The 21,495-nt window shown below is 44.3% G+C and overlaps 1 protein-coding gene across 4 annotated transcripts in view; it reads right to left on the minus strand.

The window, feature by feature from the left end:
- SYT17 (synaptotagmin 17) overlaps positions 1-21,495 on the minus strand; it is a 73,065-nt gene that overhangs the window by 33,963 nt on the left and 17,607 nt on the right. For all 4 annotated transcript variants that reach the window (XM_080677302.1, XM_080677300.1, XM_080677301.1 and 1 more), the window contains one exon: positions 740-860. In XM_080677302.1, the coding sequence (XP_080533428.1) occupies positions 740-860 (121 nt within the window). The remainder of the gene's footprint in view (positions 1-739; positions 861-21,495) is intronic.

Consider the following 21,495-nt stretch of genomic DNA (forward strand, 5'->3'; position numbering starts at 1 on the left):
AGAGCTTTTATTTATAAAGATTTATGGTACATTTGAAATGAGCTGGGGGGGGGAAACCTGAGGGTGTGTACACCACTCTCCCTGATTAGGATGCAAGGCCAATGCACACTCACGCCACCTGGAGGATGGTGTCTCTATTGCAGGCATAGCAAGGGGAAAGGCAAGTCACTTCCTCCAGGCAGCATGTGTACACAGAGAATCTAAATTTCAGTAGTTATCACACCTGCTCTCAGTCAAATTCCCAATTCAAATGGGATTGAGAGATGGCATCATTTACCTGCCTCATTTTAAGAGAGATGTGATTATTTATTTTTCCTCTTGAATAACGTCCTAGTTCTGGATACTGTCTATCCTCACAAAATCTTATCTTATTAATAGTATCCAGGATGGGTCTGGTTCTTTCTCCACTACCCAGATCTTAGGCAAATAATTTCTCATCTTGAGTCCTCAGTTTCTTCGCCTATAAAATGCCAGACACATGGGAGGAGCTCAATAAATACTGGATGGCTAGAGGAAGAGAGGAAGGGAAAAGGAAGAATGAAAAACAGATAGATAGATGGGAAAATGAACAAATGAAGGAAGGGTGGGTGGGAAGATGGATGGATTGATGGACAAATAGATGAAAGAATGGGTAGGTGGTTGGGCTGTCAGATTGTCAGAAAAAGAAATCAGGTCCTTTGTGTCAAACAAACACAGTGCCCTGTTGAAGAAAAGGGGGAAGGAGGGAGTCACACTGTACCTGAACCTTGGCTCACATCTGTCTGAAGAAGTTGCTTGGCTCGAATGACATCAACATTTAGTCTCCCAGCACTTGGGAGATAATTCAGTGACAGGAGTAGCTCCCCCAGCTCCACTTCATTCTGCAGAGAAAGGAAATAGTCGGGAAGTTGCTTTTTTCTTTTATTCTGTACCTATTGCACAGGAAATTGATCCAGAAGCTCACAATTGGGCTTCTGTGGGTGGATCAGTTGACAGTGGTACCGTTCTCTTTGACTTCTTTTAGCCTCTGATCCCAATTATTTTTTTCTATCTCAAAAAGTTTTTTTCTGCTCTTAGAACACTTCACAGCAGCAACAACATAAATGATACCAAAAGCATCAATAATGATAATAAATAAATGCTACAGGTCAATCAAGTATTGTGCTAAACACTTTACATATAATAACTGGTTTAACCTACATAATAATCTGTGAGATATGAGTGTTACTCCCATATAACAGATAAGGAAACTGAGGCTCAGAGGGATTAAATACTTAGCTGGAAAGTGATAGCACTGGCATTTGGACACAGGAAGACTAATTCCAGATAGTATGACCACTATGGTTAATAGTTTGGATTTCTAAAAAAAAGTAGTTAAGAGTCCTCTTACAAATATTATTAGCCTTATTCACATTCTTGGTATTGTGTGTTTGTTTGTTAAGTGGGAAAGACAATGTTGGCTTGCCTGTCAGGTAGGACAGGTGTGTGCTCCGGGCCCCCTAAAAGCAGGGTCTATCCCTCCACCTCCACTTCAAATAAAAAAGAGAGAAATATCATTTTCTTCACAAGAATGGGATATTTGGTATCTCAGAAATAATACTGATGTAATCATTATGGGACACTTAGACCATTGCAATGACTTGTAGTTGACAATTATCCTAATTGACATAGATGAGAAACTCCATAATTTTCAGGGCTTGGCGTATCAAGGTACCAGCCCTGGAGAAAGTGAGGGTCCTCATTTCCTGTGCCCCAGAATGTGTGACACCTATGAGCAACAGCATCCATGTGGCATCAAAAACTGCAGCTCCAAACAGCTTGAGGACAAAACTGTTCCCGGAGGGTTCCTGAGGCCAGTGTCTTCTTAGTCTCTCTTCCCTAGAAGATGCTACATTTAAAAACTGACCAGCAGCCAGCTGGTAAGAAACTTAGGATGTGGGAACAGAAAGCAGGACCACCTACTCCAATAGCTCCCCAACCTGGCTCCTGCCCTGAAGGATCATGGAATTTATGGTGATCTTTGTGCTATGAAGTATTGGCATATGAGTCTTACATCAACCTGGGGCAATTTTACCCCCGCCCCTCCACCTCCAGGGGCATTTGGCCATGTCTGGAGATATTTTTGTTTGTCACAACTGGGGAGAGGGTTGCTACTGCCATTTAGTGGGTGGAAGCGCAGGACACTCCCTCTTCCCCACAACCCCACACAGAATGATCTCGCCCAAAACGTCAATAGTGCTGAGGCTGAAAAATGTTAACTGAACCTCTGAACCTTGGGCTGATTCAGACTCTTCTCTTTACATGGTTCTAGCCTGAACAAGTGTTAATAGCAACCAAAGCAAGAGGCCAGAGCACCAGCTGCAAGCCAAAGATCAAGCTTCAATCTCCATCCTTTAGCCTCCTCCTCAGGGCTTCCTCTGCTGTGAGCAGAAACCCAAGCACCAGACACAAAACTCTCCCCAGGAAGTAGGCTCAGCTGCCCGAGGAGAATGGATTGCTTATTCTGGGAGGATCTACAATTCTTTGAAGTCTCCCTTCTCCTATCCTAATTTAGTCATATAAGGTTGTCAGACCTGGAGTAATTTGGTCCAATACTCTAGGTTTCTAAAGGAAAACAGAACCAACCCATTTTCTCACTTCCCTGCTTAACACCCGCCATCACTCTTAGAATGAAATCCAAAATCCTTAGCCTGGTCTGCAATAGGATGTGTCAATCTTGGTCCAAAATGTGTTAGGGGGGCTGTCCTGGGCATCCCTGGTCTCTACCCACTAGATGCCAAAAGCCTACTGCCCCCCAGTTGTAACAATCCAAAATGTCTCTACACATTACCCAACGTCCCTTTTTTTTTTTTTTTTTTTTTTAAATATATTTTATTGATTTTTTTACAGAGAGGAAGAGAGGAAGGGAGAGGGATACAGAGTTAGAAACATCGATCAGCTTCCTCCTGCACGCCCCCCACTGGGGATGTGCCCGCAACCAAGGTACATGCCCTTGACCGGAATCGAACCTGAGACCCTTGAGTCCACAGGCCAACGCTCTATCCACTGAGCCAAACCGGTTTTGGCACCCAACGTCCCTTGAGGGGAAAATCGCCCACCCGAGAGCCACGGGTCTACCAGGATCTAAATGATTTGGTCCTGCCTACATCTCAAACCTCACCTATTCCTTGAAAACACAAAACATAACTCTGTGTTTGCACCTGCTGTGCCCTCAACTTGGGCATCTCAATAGAAATGCTACCACCTCATCTAGGTTTCCATCAGCACCCAGTGAAAAACAGTCCCCTGCCTCCATCGCTTTCCACCACATCACCTTGCTTACTTCTTCCGTAGCACTTTGTCCTTATCGGATATCTTTTCATTCTCTATAAGGCAAGGACAGTGTCATCTCGCCACCACTGTACTCACAGCACCTGAACGACTTCAACAGATGACCGTGAGAATGGGCTGTGCAGCCGATTGGCGGCTCTGCTGCTGCATGACGGTTCCAAGGGAGTCATCGGCATGATGTCTGTCCCCTGCCCGATCCAACCTCAAGAGAATGGGAGCTGAGGTGGGAGAAGGAACAGGGTGCCACTTCTACTTCTTCCCTTCTCAAGGCAATGTCACAAATAAACAGGCGTTGTTTCCTTTTTTAAGATCCTGATGAGCTTAATTTGGTTGAACCATGTGGGGTAGCTTGGGAGAACCAAAATAGACTGTAAATTACTAAAATGGATCCAGAAGGCCCCCTGCAAGCTCCCAGCAGCCGGCTCGTGCAGACGCTCTCTCTCTTCCCAGACAAAAATTCTCTCCCCCAGCAGCCTTTGAACACAGCTAAGTTCTAATCAATAAAAAGGAAATCAAAGAAAACCATCTGGGACAAAAGGCACTTTCTGGGGAAAACAACAGCCCGGCTCTCCTGCCGTGCTTCATTTGAAGTACTTCTAAAGGGCCACCTTGCTCTCTCACCTAGCAGAGGGTTTCAGATATGTGCACACACTTTTACCACCGCCCAAACACTGCTGCTGTGAGCTCCCCTGCCTTTGTTTCCGTGGGTTGGGAGAAACAGTTTGTCTCTACTACACAAATAACATTAAAATAGGAATGCGTTTTATTTATTTACTTACTTACTTAAAATCCATTTCTTTTTTTAAAATGTATTTTTTATTTCAGAGAGGAAGAAAGAGGGAGAGAGAGATAGAAACATCAATGATGAGAGAGAGAGTCATTGATCAGCTGCCTCCTTCACACCCCACACTGGATATCGAGCCTGCAACCCAGGCATATGCCCTGACCAGGAATCGAACCGTCACCTCCTGGTTCAAAGGTCAATGCTCAACCACTGACCCACACTGGCCGGGCAGGAATGCATTTTTATTATTTTATTTATTATTATTTTTAATCCTCACCTGAGGATATTTTCCCATTGATTTTTAGAGAGTGGAAGAGAGAGGGAAAGACAGAGAGAAACATCGATGTGAGAGAAACACATAGATTGGTTGCCTCCTTCCTGAGCCCCGATCAGGGACTGGGCTGGGGAGGAGCCCTTGACCGGAATTGAACCTGGAACCCTTTGGTCCTCAGGCCAATGCTCTATTCACTGAGCCAAACCGGCTAGAACAGGAATGTGTTTTTAAAAAGCAAAATCCAGCCATAATCTCAGCACTTTACACATTTCATCAAATGCTTTCTTTTCTCCAGCCCACCCCCCTTCAGGTTCTGTTCCAGTCCTTGTCATACAACCAAACTATATTTGCATAGCTGCACTGACAACGCAGGCGAGTTCTGAGATCTCCCCCCGCCCCCCTTAAACTTAAATAGACACTCATTTTCCATGTTACTACTTAGACATGGAAAGTATAATTTTTAATATCTACAAAGAATATTCCATTAGGCTGAAACACTGTAATTTACTTTAAGCTTTTTCCTATTGTTAGGAAGTTAGGTTATGTCTAATGACCTAAAATCGGCACTTTGACATCTTTTATTTTTTAGATTACATCATTCTAATAAAACCCAGGGTGAGATCACTGGGTCAAAGACTATATCAAGATATATAAAAAATACCCAGCTCTTTTCCTCCCACTCAATATGGATTGACACAGTACTGGCCAAAAGGGCTAAACTAACCTTACGGCCACCAGCAGAGGGGGGACAGAACCAGCACTGGGTGGTAACATCTGACAAATGGCCTTGATCAGGGTGGTTGCTAACTATTTTTTGTTCGCATTTGTAGGCATATATCGAAATATTAATTGCATTTCCTGTTTTGCATGGAAACGTTGACTTTCTGATTTCTGGTGTGAGTTCAACGCCACATGTACATGGTGTGGCTACAAGGTACGTTTCACACTGGATTGTGGTCTGTTATGGGCAGGTTTTCTAATGACTCCCGCCACTGGATATTTTATTGTGGATTTAGCTTGTTTGTCCTTGAATGCTTAAAAGGCTGGGCATCTTTTCAGGCTTATCAGCTATTCATGCTTTCTCTTCTTTGAAAACCCTGTTTGTTTCATATTACCCATTTTTTCTATTGGGTATTTGTCTTTCTCTTATCTATAATAATAAAAGCGTAATATGCTAATTAGACCAGACAGCCAAATGACCTTCCGGACGAAGCTGCAGTGGCAGGGCCGAGGCAGAGGCCGTTAGGGGCGATCAGGCAGCCAGGCAAGTGGTTAGGGGCGATCAGGCAGGCAGGCAGAGGGGTTAGGAGTGATCAGGCAGGCAGGCAGGCGAGCGGTTAGGAGCCAGCGGTCCCAGATTGTGAGAGGGATGTCCAACTGCCAGTTTGGGCCTAAACTGGCAGTTGGACATCCCCCGAGGGTTCCCGGATTGCGAGAGGGTGCAGGTTGGGCTGAGGGACCCCTCCCAATCCCGAAATTTGTGCATCGGGCCTCTAGTTAATTTATAAATAGGCTTTTAAATATTATGGATACTACTAAATTATTCACCAGTTTTGTGTTGTTATGGGTTGAAATGTGTCTGACCAAAGTCCCTGTGTTTAAGTCCCAACCTCCAATATCTCAAAATGTGACCTTATTTGAAAATAAGGTCTTTGCAGATGTAATCAGTTTAGATGAAGTCCTACAGGAGTAGGGTGCGCCTCTAATCCAATATGTCTGGTGTCCTTATAAAAGGGGGAAACTTGGACACAGACACACCCAGGGAGAAGACCACGTGAAGACTGAAGTTATGCTGCCACAAGCGAAGGAACTACCAGAAGCAGAGAGAGAGGCTGGAGCAGATCCTTCCAAGAACCTTCAGAGGGAGCATGGCCCTGCCCACACCTGGATCTCGAACTACTAGTCTTCAGAACCGTGAGACAGTGTATTTCGGTTTAAGCCCCTCAGTCTATGGTACCTTGTTACCAGCAAACTAATGTGTGTGTACAAACGTGGTCTCCCAGTTTGTGGGTTTGAGCAGAGTGCATACTTTTATTGCCGAGTGCATCTATCCTTTCCCTCTATGGGCCACACCTTCTGGCCTTTCTAGAAATGCTTTGCTGCACTAAAGTCGTAAGGATATTCTCTTTTTTACTCTTCTAGGACTTAAAGTGTGGCCTTTCAAATGCAAGTCCCTGGACTGCCTGGACTTAATTTTGGCATATGGTGTGAAATAAGGCTCTGTTTTCATTTTTGAGATAGTGACCTTCTTTTCTCTGTATTTCTGCCCCAAGAGGCTGTGAACTTATTGAAGGTGGTGATCTTACATTGCTTCCCCAGGGACAGAACACACCCCTGGGGAATGTTGGCCAAGAGAAACATTTGTCTACGTCCTTCATAAGAAGCTACACCTTCCAGGGAAGATTCAAGAGAAGCTTGATCTTTTGATGTCTGAGAGTTTATGTCTAGGGCTCAATGGCCATCCAAATTAGATCAACCTACTTCAAAACCACTCAAGCTTCTCGAAAGAGATATTGATTCCATACTAAATTGGGCTCCCAGTGTGGCCGAGACAGCTGTTTAACAGAGATTGCTCCAGAACATGCAATGCTTTAGCCCAAACTAGATGACAGGCATGAAGCCTTGCCTCCAGCTACCTATAATGAAGGACTGAAAGTGGACAGGTTATACTAGAGTCCCCCTGGAGTAGTAGCAGTAGCAGACAGGATGGACCAGGGCACTTACAGAGAAGCAGCTGGGAGCCCTGGCTGGGTAACTCAGTTAGTTAGAGCATCATCCTGATATGCCAGGGTTGCAGGTTTGATCCCTGGTCAGGGCACATACGGAAATCAACCAATGAGTGTATGGATAAGTAGAATAACAAATCTCTCTCTCTCTCTCAAATCGATTAAAAAAAAAAAGCAGCAGCAGAGGAGGATCCAAGATGGTGGCATAGGTAAACACCTAAACTGCTGCCTCGCACAACAATTTCAAAACTACAACTAAAAGACAAAACGTCTGTCACCCAGAACCATGGGAAAGCTGGCTGAGTGGAAGTTCTACAACTAGAAGGAAAGAGAAAAGAGCATTGAGACGTGCACAAGCGCTGAAAAGCTGAGGTACGGAGGCACACGAATCGGGCTGGCAACGGGCGACTGAGAGCGCTGCTTTTTTCAACCTGAAGGGAGACAAGCTCCTGATTACTCCGAACTCCAGTTTCTGGGGAGACGCGGGGGACCCAAATTCCTACGGGGAGAAGCTGGACTGTCTGCCATCGGGTCGGAAAGTGAGGGTGGCTTGCTTGCAGGGCTGTGCGCAAGAATAATTGTTTACTGTGCTGGGGCGCGGGACGCGGGGACGCCGTCGGAGACACAGAGCCGGCTTACTGGCAGCCATCGCTGTTTGCCACGCCCTAGCCTAGTGATGCCCTGAGACCCTGTCTCGCACAACCTACAAACCCACCCAAGCTCCAAGCAGCGGCTTTTGCATATGAATGGCCTGCCCTATCGCAGCTTAACCTAGCAAACTTGCAGCCGGGGTCAGACAGCTCCAAAACCTCCAAACCCCAAGCAAAGAGGAGAAAACTGTAGTTCTCGCTGTAGCTCCTGCTGGGTGGCCTCAGACAGTAGCTGACCTGCACCCCATTGGAGATCCAGAAGCCAGTGTACCTAGTGGTCAGTGTGAGACACCAGATTTCAACTCCTCACATCCATAAGTGACACATTCAAGAGGCAGACTCAGTGAGCACCAAAGCCCCACTGAAACAAGTCCTGCACCATAAGCATGTCTCCAGCACAGCAGTTCTTCCATCATAGACACACCGGGTCCTCACAGCCAATTGGCCTGGAGGTCAATTCTTCCCAGTGTACCAACAGCAATCAAGGCTTAACTACACCAAGACTTTGCACTCAGCCCACAAAGGGGTGTACCAAGAGCATCTACCTCAGGTGATTGGGGAGGCTGAGCTACTGGCCCCTATAGGTCACCTACCACACAAAGCCACTCCATCAACACAGGGAAGCAGCAAAATGCAGAGACAAAGAAACATGTCACGAATGAAAGAAATGGAGGAAAGCAAACTACTGGACGACATAGAGTTCAGAACCACATTTATAAGGTTACTCAAGAATCTTCTAAAAACCGCTGAGGAACTTAGTGAGATCTTTAAGGATCTTAATGAGAAGGCCAAAAAAATGGAAAAGGACCAGTCAGAAATTAAGCACACACTGTCTAAAATAAAGAATATACAGAAACTCAACTGTAGATCAACGTACACCAAGAATCAAACCAAAGATCTGAAATATGAGGAAACAAAAAACACCCAACCAGAAAAACAAAAAGAAAAAAGAATCCAAAAATATGAAGATAGTGTAAGGAGCCTCTGGGACAACTTTAAGCATACCAACATCCGAATTATTGGGGTGCCAGAAGAAAAGAGAGAAAAATATTGAAAACCTATTAGAACAAATAATAACAGAAAACTTTCCCTACCTGGTGAAAGAAATAGACTTACAAGTTCAGGAAGCACACAGAACCCCATACAAGAGGAATCCAAAGAGGACCACACCAAGACACATCATAATTAAAATGCCAAGGGCAAAAGACAAAGAGAGAATCTTGAAAGCAGTAAGAGAAAAATGGTTAGTTACCTACAAGGGAGTACCCATACGACTGTCAGCTGATTTCTCAGCAGAAACTATGCAGGCTAGAAGGGAGTGGCAAGAAATATTCAAAGTGATGAACAGCAAGAACCTACAACCAAGATTACTCTACCCAGCAAAGCTATCATTCAAAGTTGAAGGTCAGATAAAGAGCTTCACAGACAAGAAAAAGCTAAAGGAGTTCATCACCACCAAACCAGGATTACATGAAATGCTGAAGGGTATTCTTTAAGAAGAGGAAGAAGAAGAAAAAGGTAAAGATAAAAATTATGAACAACAAAATGACAACAAATACATACCTACAAACAAGTGAATCTAAAAATCAAGTGAATAAAAAAATCTGAAGAACAGAATGGACTGGTGAATATAATAGAATCAGGGACAGAGAAAGGGAGTGGACTGACAATTCTCAGGGGGAAGCGGGTGTGAGGGGTGTGGGAAGAGATTGGACAAAAATCTTTCACCTATGGTTGAAGACAGTGGTGGGGGGTAAGGGCATGGGGTGGGGTGGGGAATCAGGTGGAGGGGAGCTTTGCGGGGGGGGGAGAGGAACACCTGTAATAATCTGAACAATAAAGATTTATTTAAAAAAAAGAAAAAATAATAAAATTAAAAAAAAATTAAAAAAGCAGCAGCAGCAGCTGGGAGAAGCTCTGCCAGCTAGGGGAGGACTTTTGAGCCTGGACAGTCCAGCCCCCAGGCTCTTCATACATCTGCTTGTTCTATTTCTGCATAGAAAGACCCCATCTGTTTCTCTGTGTCTCACCACCCTTACTCACTTAACTCAGATCCAGCCCAACTACCCGGTCCAACAGATATTTCCTGAGTACCTCCCACATGTCACGCATACCTAGCACACAATAGATGCACAATTAGGATCCACTGACTGGGTGATTGTACCGGGCATACAGGGCAAAGCAGCAGATAAGACAGGCAAGGGTCCTGGTAATGCAGTGCCTGAGAGTAAACATTATTTAATTATTATGCATAACTAATTGTGGGGTGATTTAATCAGCACTGTGGTGGGTGCTATGGGAACTGACCTTCCTAAGATATCCCCTGAAGAAGCAGGAGCAGGAGTTACAATATGGACAAGTGATGGGGCGAGGGCAGGTGGGCTGGGGAAAGACAGGTCTGCTCAGGCCTTCTTGCCAGGTAAGGAGTTTGGACTTATCCTAAGGAATAAGGAGGCACCGAAGGCTTTAGGCAGAGAGTCACCTAATTAGATGTGCATTTTTAAAAGATCCCTCTGGCTGCACCTTCTTCCTACTTCCTTCTTCAGCCATCTTTCATTTATGCTGCAATTATTCACTTCCATGAGTTTCTTTCATAACAAACTCTTTTAGGAGGCTCCTTTACTTTTCATGTACTATTTTTATGTACAAATTTCTGTGGGGAAGGACTGCATCTTCTATGTTCTCACCCATCTCTCCTTTGTGCCATAGTAATTGAAAGTAGCATGGTTGGTGCGGGTTGAATTTTGTCTCTCAAAAAAATATGTTGAAGTACTAACCCCTGGCATCTACAAATGTGACCTTATTTGGAAATAAGGATTTTGCAGATGTAATCAAGTTAAGAAGAGGTCATATTGGAGTATGTCTGGCCCTAAGTCCAATATGACTGGTGTCCTAATAAGAGGAGATACAGAGAGGGAGAGGGAACAGCATATACCAACAGAGGCAGAGATTGAGGTGATACATCTATAGGTCAAGGAATGCTGAGAATGGCCACATCACCAGAAGTTAGGAGAAAGACATGGAACAGAATCTCCCTCAGAGCCTCCAGAAAGAACCAGCCCTGCTGACACCTTGATTTTGAACTTCCAGCCTCTACAACTATGAGAGAATAAATTCCTGTTATTTTAAGCCACCTGGTCTGTGGTGATTTGTTCTGGCAGACCCAGGAAATACAGTGGGAATTAAGCAAAAGGACTGAGTCGCAGACCATGTAGAGCACCTGGAAAATAGTATTTTAAACAAGTACCCCATAAGATATGCACCCAGAAATACTGATAACATGGGTGTTTCAAGGTATGGGATCAGATAAGATCACTTAGGGATCTTTAATCTAGTCCAATAGAAATATCCACATGGATGCACCATGTTCATGCTTAACACCCCATATCCCAAACTAAACTACTCATCACCACCCCCACCCCAATCTCACCTGCTCCTCCCACTTCACCGTCCAGCAACCCCAACTAGCAAACCCATCAATGTGGCAAACTGACCAAGATCCTGGAGGCCTCCCTCACCCTCTTCCTTCCTGTCACTTTCAACTCCTAAACATCCTCAACCCCTCACCCACCATAATCAAAGGTCATCTGCCTCTGTTCTCACACATCTCTAAACCCATGGTTCTCAACCAGGTGACTGTACCACCAGGGGACATCTGGCAAAGTCTGCAGACATTTTTTGTTGTCAACACTGGGGGAGGGGTGCTACTGGCATCTAGCGGATATAGGCCAGAGTGCTGTTGAACATCCTACAGTGCTCAACACAGCCCCTCACAGAGGGGAGTGATCTGGCCCAAGGTGTCACTAGGGCAGAGGGTGAGATATAACTTATCTTGGGCTCATCTCATCTAAATCTAACTCATGCATTGCCCCAGAAGGAACAACCTAAAATGCAAACCTAACCAGGTTTCTCCCCTTTTTATCTTTCAATGGTTCCTGCTCCCCCCCACAAATAAACACTATCTATGAGGTTCTTCAACCCCCAGTTCCAGTTCCCCTCAATCTCATGCCATGACATTGCTTGTATGGCCAAATTATGTGCCAGGCAAATGGAATATACCAGACCACGCAACTTCCCTCCCTTTCCTGTCCCACACTCAAAGGTAGAGACAGAGGTGCCCCTCCCCTGTGCTCCTATAGGCCTCAGACTTACCTCTTAAAGTGAATGCTACCAAAAGGTCATTATTCCACAAACAGAAGCTCTATTCTGAGCCAGGTATTGGCACAGCACTGGGTGTAGAGCAGTAAGTAAGATCCTCAAGAACCCCATCCCAGGAAGGTGTCAGGATAGGGCATGACTTAGGACTCTGGGTTCTAACTGTCACCTTCTTTCTAAACTGTGAGCCCATGCTAGAGCTGACACATGAGAAACTTCCTAACATATTCACTAACTAAATAACCATAGCAGAAACACTGACTGAGTACTTCTGTACCACACGAGGATGAGCATAGGGCATGCATTGTCCCATTCAATTCTCAAGAGAACTATTTGGTATTGATGATGTCAATGATGGTATTGATGATGATGATAGTGATGATGCTGATGCTACAGATGTTGATGATTATAATGGTGATGAGGATGATGATAATGATTATGATGATGTTGATGATGACTGTGATGATGATGATGATGACCATGATGGTACTGATGATAATGATTGTGATGATGTTGATGATGATTATGCTGCTGCTGCTGATGATGATGATGGTGTTAATGACTATGTTGACGATGATGATCATGATGGCATTGATGATAATTGCAATGATGATGATAATGTTGATGATGACTAGATGGTGCTGATGCTGGTGCTGATGATGTTGATCATGGTATTAATGATTATGTTGATGATGATGATTATAATGGTTATGTTGATGATAATGATTTTGATTATGTTAATGATGATGTTAATGATGATTATGATGGTGCTGCTGCTGCTGTTGATGGTGGTGATGATGGTGATGATAGTGTCGATGACAATGATGACGGTGTTAATGATTATGTTGATGATGATTATGATGGCACTGATAATGTTGATGATGATGATGGTGATATTGTTGATGAAGGCATTGATAACGTTGATGATGATGTTGATGATGATGATGCTGCCAATGATGATGCTGCTGTTATGACGACAGTGATGCTGCTGCTGCTGCTGCTGATGGTGATAATGGTGATGATAATGTTGATGACAACCAACATTACTAAGAGTGCATTCTGCCAGGCACAGGGTTCTGAGTGCTTTCCTTTATTTTTCCATTTAATCTTCATTACAACCCACTAAAAGAGGGACTATTATACTCATTGTACATACGAGTAAAATAAGACACTGGAAGTTTAAGGTACATGCCTGACATCACACAGAAAGCAGGAAGCAGAGTCAGGGGATGATACAATAAGAAATATATATTTGGTCTATGTCCTCAATTCCAGGTACACAGCTCCTAAAAGCCTTGGAATCTCTGGAGTGGTAAGAGTGTCTTCTGTATGCTAATGAGATTACCGGTGGCTGGAGGTTTCTGGATAATGTCAGGATGGTGGCTGGCTACCAGAAAGACTAAGGTATAAAAGAGGGTTGGAACTCTCAGACCCAACCCCCATCTACTTGGAAGAGAGAGGAGCTGAAGGCTGAGTCATCACCAATGAACAATGATTTAATTAACCATGCCTACATAATGAAACTTCCATAAAAATTTCTTTAAAACAGGACTTAGAGAGCTTCTGAAGAGAGAAGGGGAGGTCTGCTCCCATTCCCCCCAATACCTTGCCCTATGCATCTTTTCCATTTGGCTGTTCCTGAGTTGTAGCCCTTATAATAAACTGACAGAAGTAAATAAAGTGCCTTTCTGAGTTCTGTGAGCCATTCTAGCAAGTTCTAGAACCTGAGAAAGATGTCACAAAAACTCCTGATTTGATCGTTAAGTATGAGTGACAACCTGGAACTTGGATTGGCATATGAACTGGGGTAGTCTTCTGGGACTAAGCCCTATCCCTGTTGATGTGAGCTAACTCCAGGCAGTTAGTGTTAGACTTGAACTGCACTGCAGGACACCCAATTAGTGTCTGGAGAAATGGAGAATTTGTTAGTGTGGAGAAAAACCCCATACGTTTGGTGTCAGAAGTGTTATGAGTAAAAACAGTTCATGGGGTATGAACTTTTGGAGGCTGACTCCAGTTTGTGCACTCTTGACAACTATGCTATTTGGCTTTTGTCCTCACTTTCCCCCAGAGTAAACTGAGGCTTGGATAAGTCAACTAACATTCCTGAGGTCACATAGTGAGTTGTCCTCTGTGACAATACTACTGCTCTGCCTACATGCTCAGTAAATATTTGTTGAATGGATGAATGTGAGGGTCAAGTTAGGATTCGAACTACGGTCTGTCAGACTTCAAAGCCCACTCTCTTACCTAGTCCAGGGACTGGCACGTGGTAAGATTCTAATATATCAACTGATGATTTAGAAGGAAAGAAAGAAAAGCACACTGTAGCTACTTACCATTCTTATATCTGTTGCCCTAAGAAGCTCTCCCTGTTATGAAAAATCGCACTTTTTGTCTCTTCAGAACCACTGCCTTCTTCTTCTGATATTAGAACCTCTTTGGAGTGATTTGGGCGGGGCTGGAGTATGGCCCTCCTCTCCCTGGCCAGGTGAATGGCTCAGAAATGGCCATGTGACCAAATCAGCCAATTAGAGTCCTCTCCCATGGGGGGTAGGGAGGCCAAATTCTAGGATGACCCCCAAGACTGGAGCCCTGGATACTCACTTACATTGAATAACTGCTCTGGGTCACACCTCATGAAGTGGTTGGGCTGACTGTTGCTTGAGGATGGGGGGGCCCTGTTCTTGACCTCCATAGGCACCACTGTATGCACATGACAGGTTGTGTGCTTTGAGCCTCATGTGAACTAGCCCTCTGGCAGCCCAGGAAAATGTTCTGAAGTACTAGTAAGTACTTCCATGATCAGTGATATGCTGGTAAGTGTTTAACTCTCCAGGGGGAAAAGGCTCTCATTTGCCAATTTCATACACAATGGCTGATTTCAAGCTAGCAATGTGAACTCAACAGCTTGGAAAATACCTGAAAATTTTAAAATGAGCTCTATGCCCCTAGCTGATTTGGCTCAGTGGGTAGAGCTTTGGCCTGTGGACTGAAGGGTCCCAGGTTTAATTCCAGTCAAAGGGCATATGCCGGGGTTGCGGCTCGATCCCCAGTAGGGGGCATGCAGGACGAAGCCGATCAATGATTAACTCTCATCATTGATGTTTCTCTCTCTCTCTCTCTCTCTCTCCCTCTCCCTTACTCTCTGAAATCAATAAAATATATTAAAATAAAGAGACTTAGTGCCACATTTGCCATCCATCCTAAAAATAAAATAAAATAAAATAAAATAAAATAAAATAAAATAAAATAAAAATGGGCTCTGTGAGCCAGTCCAAGCTAGCTCTAGCACAAAATCCCCATTTTACAGAGGAAGAAAGTGAGGCTTAGAGATGGAAATTAACTCTCCTGGGCCCCCACCTCTAGAGGGTGGCAAAGCTGGGACTTGAACCCAGGTCTGTATGACTCCAGAGCTTGTGCTCTTAGCCATAATAGATCCCTTCCCTTGGGGGGTAAAGCTATGTGTCTCAGTGGCAAGACCCCTTGCCTGGAAGTCTCTAGTCTCATTTCTGTCTCTGAAAGCTGTGTAATCTTGGACAAGTCACTCAACTTCTCTGTGCTGTAGTTTTCTCATCTATAAAAATAGGGTTGGTCCAAATCATTTCTGGTTCCTCTTCTACTTCACATTATAACTAGAAATTAAAAGCTCATGTTGAGGACTGAAATGTAAATTCTGTTTCTATTTCAGGAGAAGTAAAACAAGAAGGAGCACATGAAATAAAACTTCTAGCTAATGCTGCCTTGCAAGGTTCTGGCCTGAGCCCAGGCAACTGTACGGTGTTGCCCAAACACAGCTATTCACCAAAACCTGGGCAGGAAACCCTTTTAACAGAGGCGAGGATTCTGCCAAGAGGGTCAAGGCTGGCAGCAGCTCAGGGCAAGTTAAAGAGAGATTCTCATTTAAAAAAAACACTGCATAAAACCCCCAGAAAACAAAACTCTGATGTTTGCCTATGGTAGCAGGTGGTGAATGACCTCAAAATACAAAATGCAGCCAGGAGAGGCCATGAGCATGAGTCACTCAGGCAGTTTCCAGGTACGAGGCCCAATCAGCACCAAACATGGGGCACCTAGAATCATCTACAATTTTTCCTTTTAAAAAATATCCTAAATCCCTTCTATCTTCATCTGCCTGGGGCATGGTTAAGACCAAAGTAGTCTATATTGAAAGGCAAATAGGATTCTAATGCCAATTCCTCCATCTCAATTGCTTCCAACCTCACCTTCCTCTTTTGGTGTCCTCCTTCCTGAGCCCCTCCCTCAGCCTCCCAGGGCCTCAGCCCCCAGTCACCCTGTACTCAATGTATGATTACATACCACGTGCTTTGCCTGCTTAACTAACCTTGGTTTATCAAGAGGCAATGTCTAGAGTTGGACAGCCTGGATTCAAATCCCAGTCCTGCGGTTTTGTACATGTTAGTTAACGTGTGCCTCAGTTTCCCCATGTATAAAATGAGGTGATGATTAAAATAAGCTGATAGTTAATACAACATCATCATCCAACCATCATGCCTGGCACACAGTGAGTGTTATGCAAGAGTCGCCTATCATTATTGTTATCTTCATATACTTCCCCAACACCCCGTGCATTATGCATTATTATCCCTAATTTACAGGTGAGGAATTGGACCCAAATTCACGCAGCCAGTAAATGGTGAAGCTGGGACCTTAACCAGGTCAGTGTAACTTTAAAGAGAATATTTTTAATATAATGATATTTATTCAGTCCAAAACCATTTACCAAGTTCCTTGCCAAAGATACTGAGAATAAAATAATGACAAAAGCTGAGGTTATGGAGTGTCTGGCCAAGCCTTTAGCTGTGTATTGACAGGACGCAGGAGGGAACTTTTCTAGCTGACCCCAGAACTGGCTGCCTGGGCCCAAAGCTGGGGATGAGGGAGAGGTACCAAGGAGCCAGCAACAACTGGGGCAGCCCTCTGCAATTTTTTAAGGGGTAGAGACTGGGTCCTGCAGTGTTCACACCATCCTCATTCCCTCCCTGCCTCTAGAAGCAGACAGGGAGGAAGACACTGGATGAGTGGGGAGAATTGGGGAGTGTCCCTGACCGTCCAGCAAAAGCTGAGAGAAACGGCTGCCAAGTCACTCAAAGGTCAAGATGCTTCTACAGGAAGGGGTGACTGCCACTCTTTTCTCTATGGGCATCTGATTAGTACCTTCCCGACCAGAGGAAGGAAAATGGAGAGAGGCTGGCCAGCAGAGAGAAGGGGGAGCACGTGAGACCCTGCACTTGGATCCCTGGAGGCGACAAGAGTAAGTATAGGGATGCTGAAGAGGCCCCCCTGCCTGACCGCATCACTGCCGGAGACCACAAGCTCCCTTTTGCTAGCCCTGCATCTCTCATCTTGAGGAGTCTCTATGGCCTGGCGAAGGGACCCTAATAGTAAGAGGCCATGGGACACACTCCCAGCACCAGGGCAGCCCACACCCATTGGCAGGACTTTTTCCTAAGCAGATTATTTCATAGAAGTTATGGGTGTGGGCATGGAGTCAGCCTCAGATTCAAGTCCCCCTTCTATCTGTGCAACCCTGGGTAAGTTCCCTAACCTCTCTGAGCCTTGGGGTCCTGATTTATAGGACACAGGTGCCATTACTACCCATCTGGTAGGATAATGTGAGTACTGGCCCAGCCCAGCCCAGCAGGTGGTACGTAGTGAGTGCCAGAACACCTTTATTGCTACCATCTCTGAATCTTGGCAAAGGCAGCACACACAGGCTTCACTTCCTAAGCCACGGGGCCCTAAATTCTAAGCAACCAAGGTCTAAAAGGCGTTCGTTCCTTTGGACTGAGCAAATCTCAGGTTAAAGCGATTTCCGAAACATAAATATCCAGCATCCCGGTGTGCAAATATCACTTTTGACTAAACACATTTTCTTCTTCTGGGCTCAAATCAAATATTCCTCCTCAGTGATAAATCTGGCTTGGTCATCAAAGATACACCCCACGTGACTCAGAATTATCCCCAAAGAATTTCTAAGGGCACTTAACCTGAGACTGCTCCTTTTCTGAATGGCTCCATCAAACATAATTCCAAGGGCAGCCTACATCGGGCACTCAGGCAGCCATCATTCAACCATCACAACAGCCCACCATGAGTGGAGAGTCACATTTCCCACGCACCTGTCCTGCTCAAACAGCCAAACCCTTTCTGCCTTCTGCCGGCCACCTGGTGCTTCTCAGAATGAGGTCCACAGTTCACCTACATTACAATCTGCCGGCACATTTGTTAAGGTGCAGATTCACCCAAGACTTAGGAAATCGGAATCTTCGAGGCTAGGGTCTGGGAAGCCCATGGTCACAGCTCCTGGATGATCCTGAAGCTTAAGTTCAATGTCTAAGGCAGTGGTCGGCAAACCGCGGCTCGCGAGCCACATGCGGCTCTTTGGCCCCTTGAGTGTGGCTCTTCCACAAAATACCACGGCCTGGGCGAGTCTATTTTGAGGAAGTGGCATTAGAAGAAGTTTAAGTTTAAAAAATTTGGCTCTCAAAAGAAATTTCAATCGTTGTACTGTTGATATTTGGCTCTGTTGACTAATGAGTTTGCCGACCACTGGTCTAAGGCCTCAAAGGTTCTGCCTTCAAACTCTCCCATGCTGACCACCTGTGCACCTGCACCTGACACCTGGGTTCAGGCCACCACCTCCTGCCTAGAGACCACAGTAAATGGCTCCTAACTGGTGGCTCTGCTTCTTTCTCTCTTTTGCTCCCCAACATTTTATCATGAGCATTGTCAAATACAGGGAAGCGGAAAGAACTGTACAGTGAATCCCTTTGTACATACCACCAAGATTCTACAATGAACAATTCATATGAATAATCCTAAAATATTTGTTAAATAGGCTGTTATTTGCTTTATCACATATCTAATGTTCTTTTTAGAATGCATTTTAAAGTCACCTGCAAACATAGTGTGCTTCCCCTTAAACACTTCAGCAGGCATATCTTTAACCAGAGTTTAATATTTGTTTATGGCTCTTTTTTTCCCCCAGATAAAATTTATATACAATGAAATACAGGAACCTTAAGTGTAGTAGACGAGTTTGACTAATGCATAAACCAAAGCTCTATGGAGAGGTAGAACAGAAATGTCCCTCTTGCCCCTTTCCAGTCAATCCCCTTTCCCACTCCCCCAGTCATAATCACTGTTCTGATTCTTTTCACTATAGATTAGTTTTGACAATTCTTGAACTTCATATAAATGCAATCGTATATATGTACTCTCTTGTGGCTGGCTTCTACTTATCATAGTGTTTGTGACAGTCCTCCATGCTGTGTGTATCAGTACTTTGTTCCTTCTTATTGCTGAATAATATTCCATTATACGAATAAACCATCGTTTGTTAGCCTTTATCTTATTGATGGGCACCTGGCAATTTCTAGTTTGGGGCCATTACGTGTAAAGTTGCTGTGAAAATTTGTGTGCAAGTTTTTGTGCAGACATACCATTTTTATTTCTCTTACATAAATACCTAGATCATAGGGTGGATAAATGATCAGTTTTACAAGAAACTACTAGAACTTCTTCCTAAGTGGTTATGCCACGTTATACCCCCACAGCAATGTGAGTTCCAGTTGCTCCACATCCTTACCAACATTTGGTGTTTCAATCTTTGTAATTTTAGACATTCTGGGGGTTGGCTGTGAAGCGGTATCTCACTGTGGTTTTAACATTTATACGCCGTAAGCGTCTATAGATGCAAGCGGCGGGCCTTTTTAAATTAAATTCTAACTATCGTGGCAGTTAACTGGCTAATCTGCATTTCCCTGATAGCTAATGATGTTGAGCACCTTTCCATGTGCTTATAGACAATTTGTTATGTGTCTTCATTTGTGAAACATCAGTTCATAACTGTTGTCCATTTTTAAATCAGGGTGTTTTTTATCTTTGAGTTGTTGGCGCTGGCCAGTGTGGCTCAGTAGTGTTAGAGTTCTTTATATATTTTAGATATAAATACCTTGTCTCTGAATGTGTCTCCCAGTGACTTCTCTCCAGGGTACCCCTCCTTTTCAAAACTTTCCAGGGCTTCCTATCACACTTAGGAATAAATTTCAAGTCTTTATCTCAGCCTGTAAGATCAATGAGAAGTGATCTTTTATACCAAGTCCACCTCATCTCCTGCTGCTTTTCCCCTTACTCACTCTACTCCCACTGTCAACATGCCACGCCAGCTCCTGCCTCAGGGCCTTTGCACCGCTTTACTCACTGTTTGGAATGGTCTTCGCCTAACATCCTCCAGACTTACGCCCTCATTCCATTCAGCTCTCTACTAGAATGTCATCTCCTCACCCATCTAAATAGTTTCCCCCTTCTCCCCACCCAGCATCCCTCTCCTGCTCTATCTTCCTCTTGGCATAGATGATGCCAACAGCGGCATTATTTGTAAACACATCTGTTTGCTGCAGCTCCCTCTACTAAAACGTAAGCTCCCCAAGGGCAGGAGGCTTTGTTCTGCTTGCTGCAGAGAACCTGTCTAACGTCTTGGTTATGGAACATCATCTTTTAAGCCGAAGAGCCTCAGTTCTACCACTAGTTACTTAACTTGTCTCTGTCCAGTTGCCCACTTTGTAAAGGGGTCCTTGTGAGGATAAATGAATAGCACATAAACATCCTTTAGAACACTGCGTGGCTCACAGAAGACATTCACTAACGTACACTATATTAGTAGCCCCAGGCTTTGGGGCTACTAAGGATAAGCACCTAACAAATATTTATTGACTAAATAAATCAATATTTTACACATACCATGTTTTTATTATATATTTATTATGAACAATATATTTATTATTGTCCCCAATTTGAGGGACTTGCACTTCCAGAAGCTACTTTCTCCGGAGGAGGTTGTGTATCTCCACAGATGAACTGCAAGGGAGGGAAGACAGTGGGTGCTGTCTCCACCTGACGTGAGTGAACCGAGGCCCACAAGGTTGCGTGACTCCAGTCACAACTGAACCGGTGAAAGGGCTGGAACAAGCACTCTGGTCCTTCCTAATGCTCTGTGAGGTTCCTGCATGGCCACGGGGCATTTACGCTCTCTGCCCCCCTTGCCCAAAGCCACGATCTCAACAGAAAGTGAGCTGCCTTCATCCTGGATATTTTTCTGGTTCAAAAAAGAGTTGATTGAAGAAATACCTGTACACTCATGCTCAGAGCAGCATTACTCACAATAACCAAAACGGTGGCAACAACCCAAGTGTCCATCAATGGATGCATGAATGGACAAACAAAACGTGGTTTGTACACACAATGGAATATTATTCAGCCTCTGAAAGGAAGGCAATCCTGCCACATGTTACAATATGGATGAACCTTGGGGACGTCATATTAAGTGAAATAAGCCAATAACAAAAAGACAAATATTGTATGATCCCACTTATAGGAGGTACCTAAAGGAGTCAAATTCATAGAGACACCAAGTAGAATGTTGTTTGCCAGGGGCTGGAGGAATGGGGTTCAGTTTCGGTGGTGATGGTTGCACAACAATGTGAATGTACTTAATACCACTAAACCATACACTTAAAAATTGGTAAGATAGTAAATTTATTAAATTTTAGCACAATTATTAATTTTTTAGCA

Source organism: Plecotus auritus, assembly GCF_963455305.1.
Source record: "Plecotus auritus genome assembly, chromosome: 7".
Taxonomy (NCBI): domain Eukaryota; kingdom Metazoa; phylum Chordata; class Mammalia; order Chiroptera; family Vespertilionidae; genus Plecotus; species Plecotus auritus.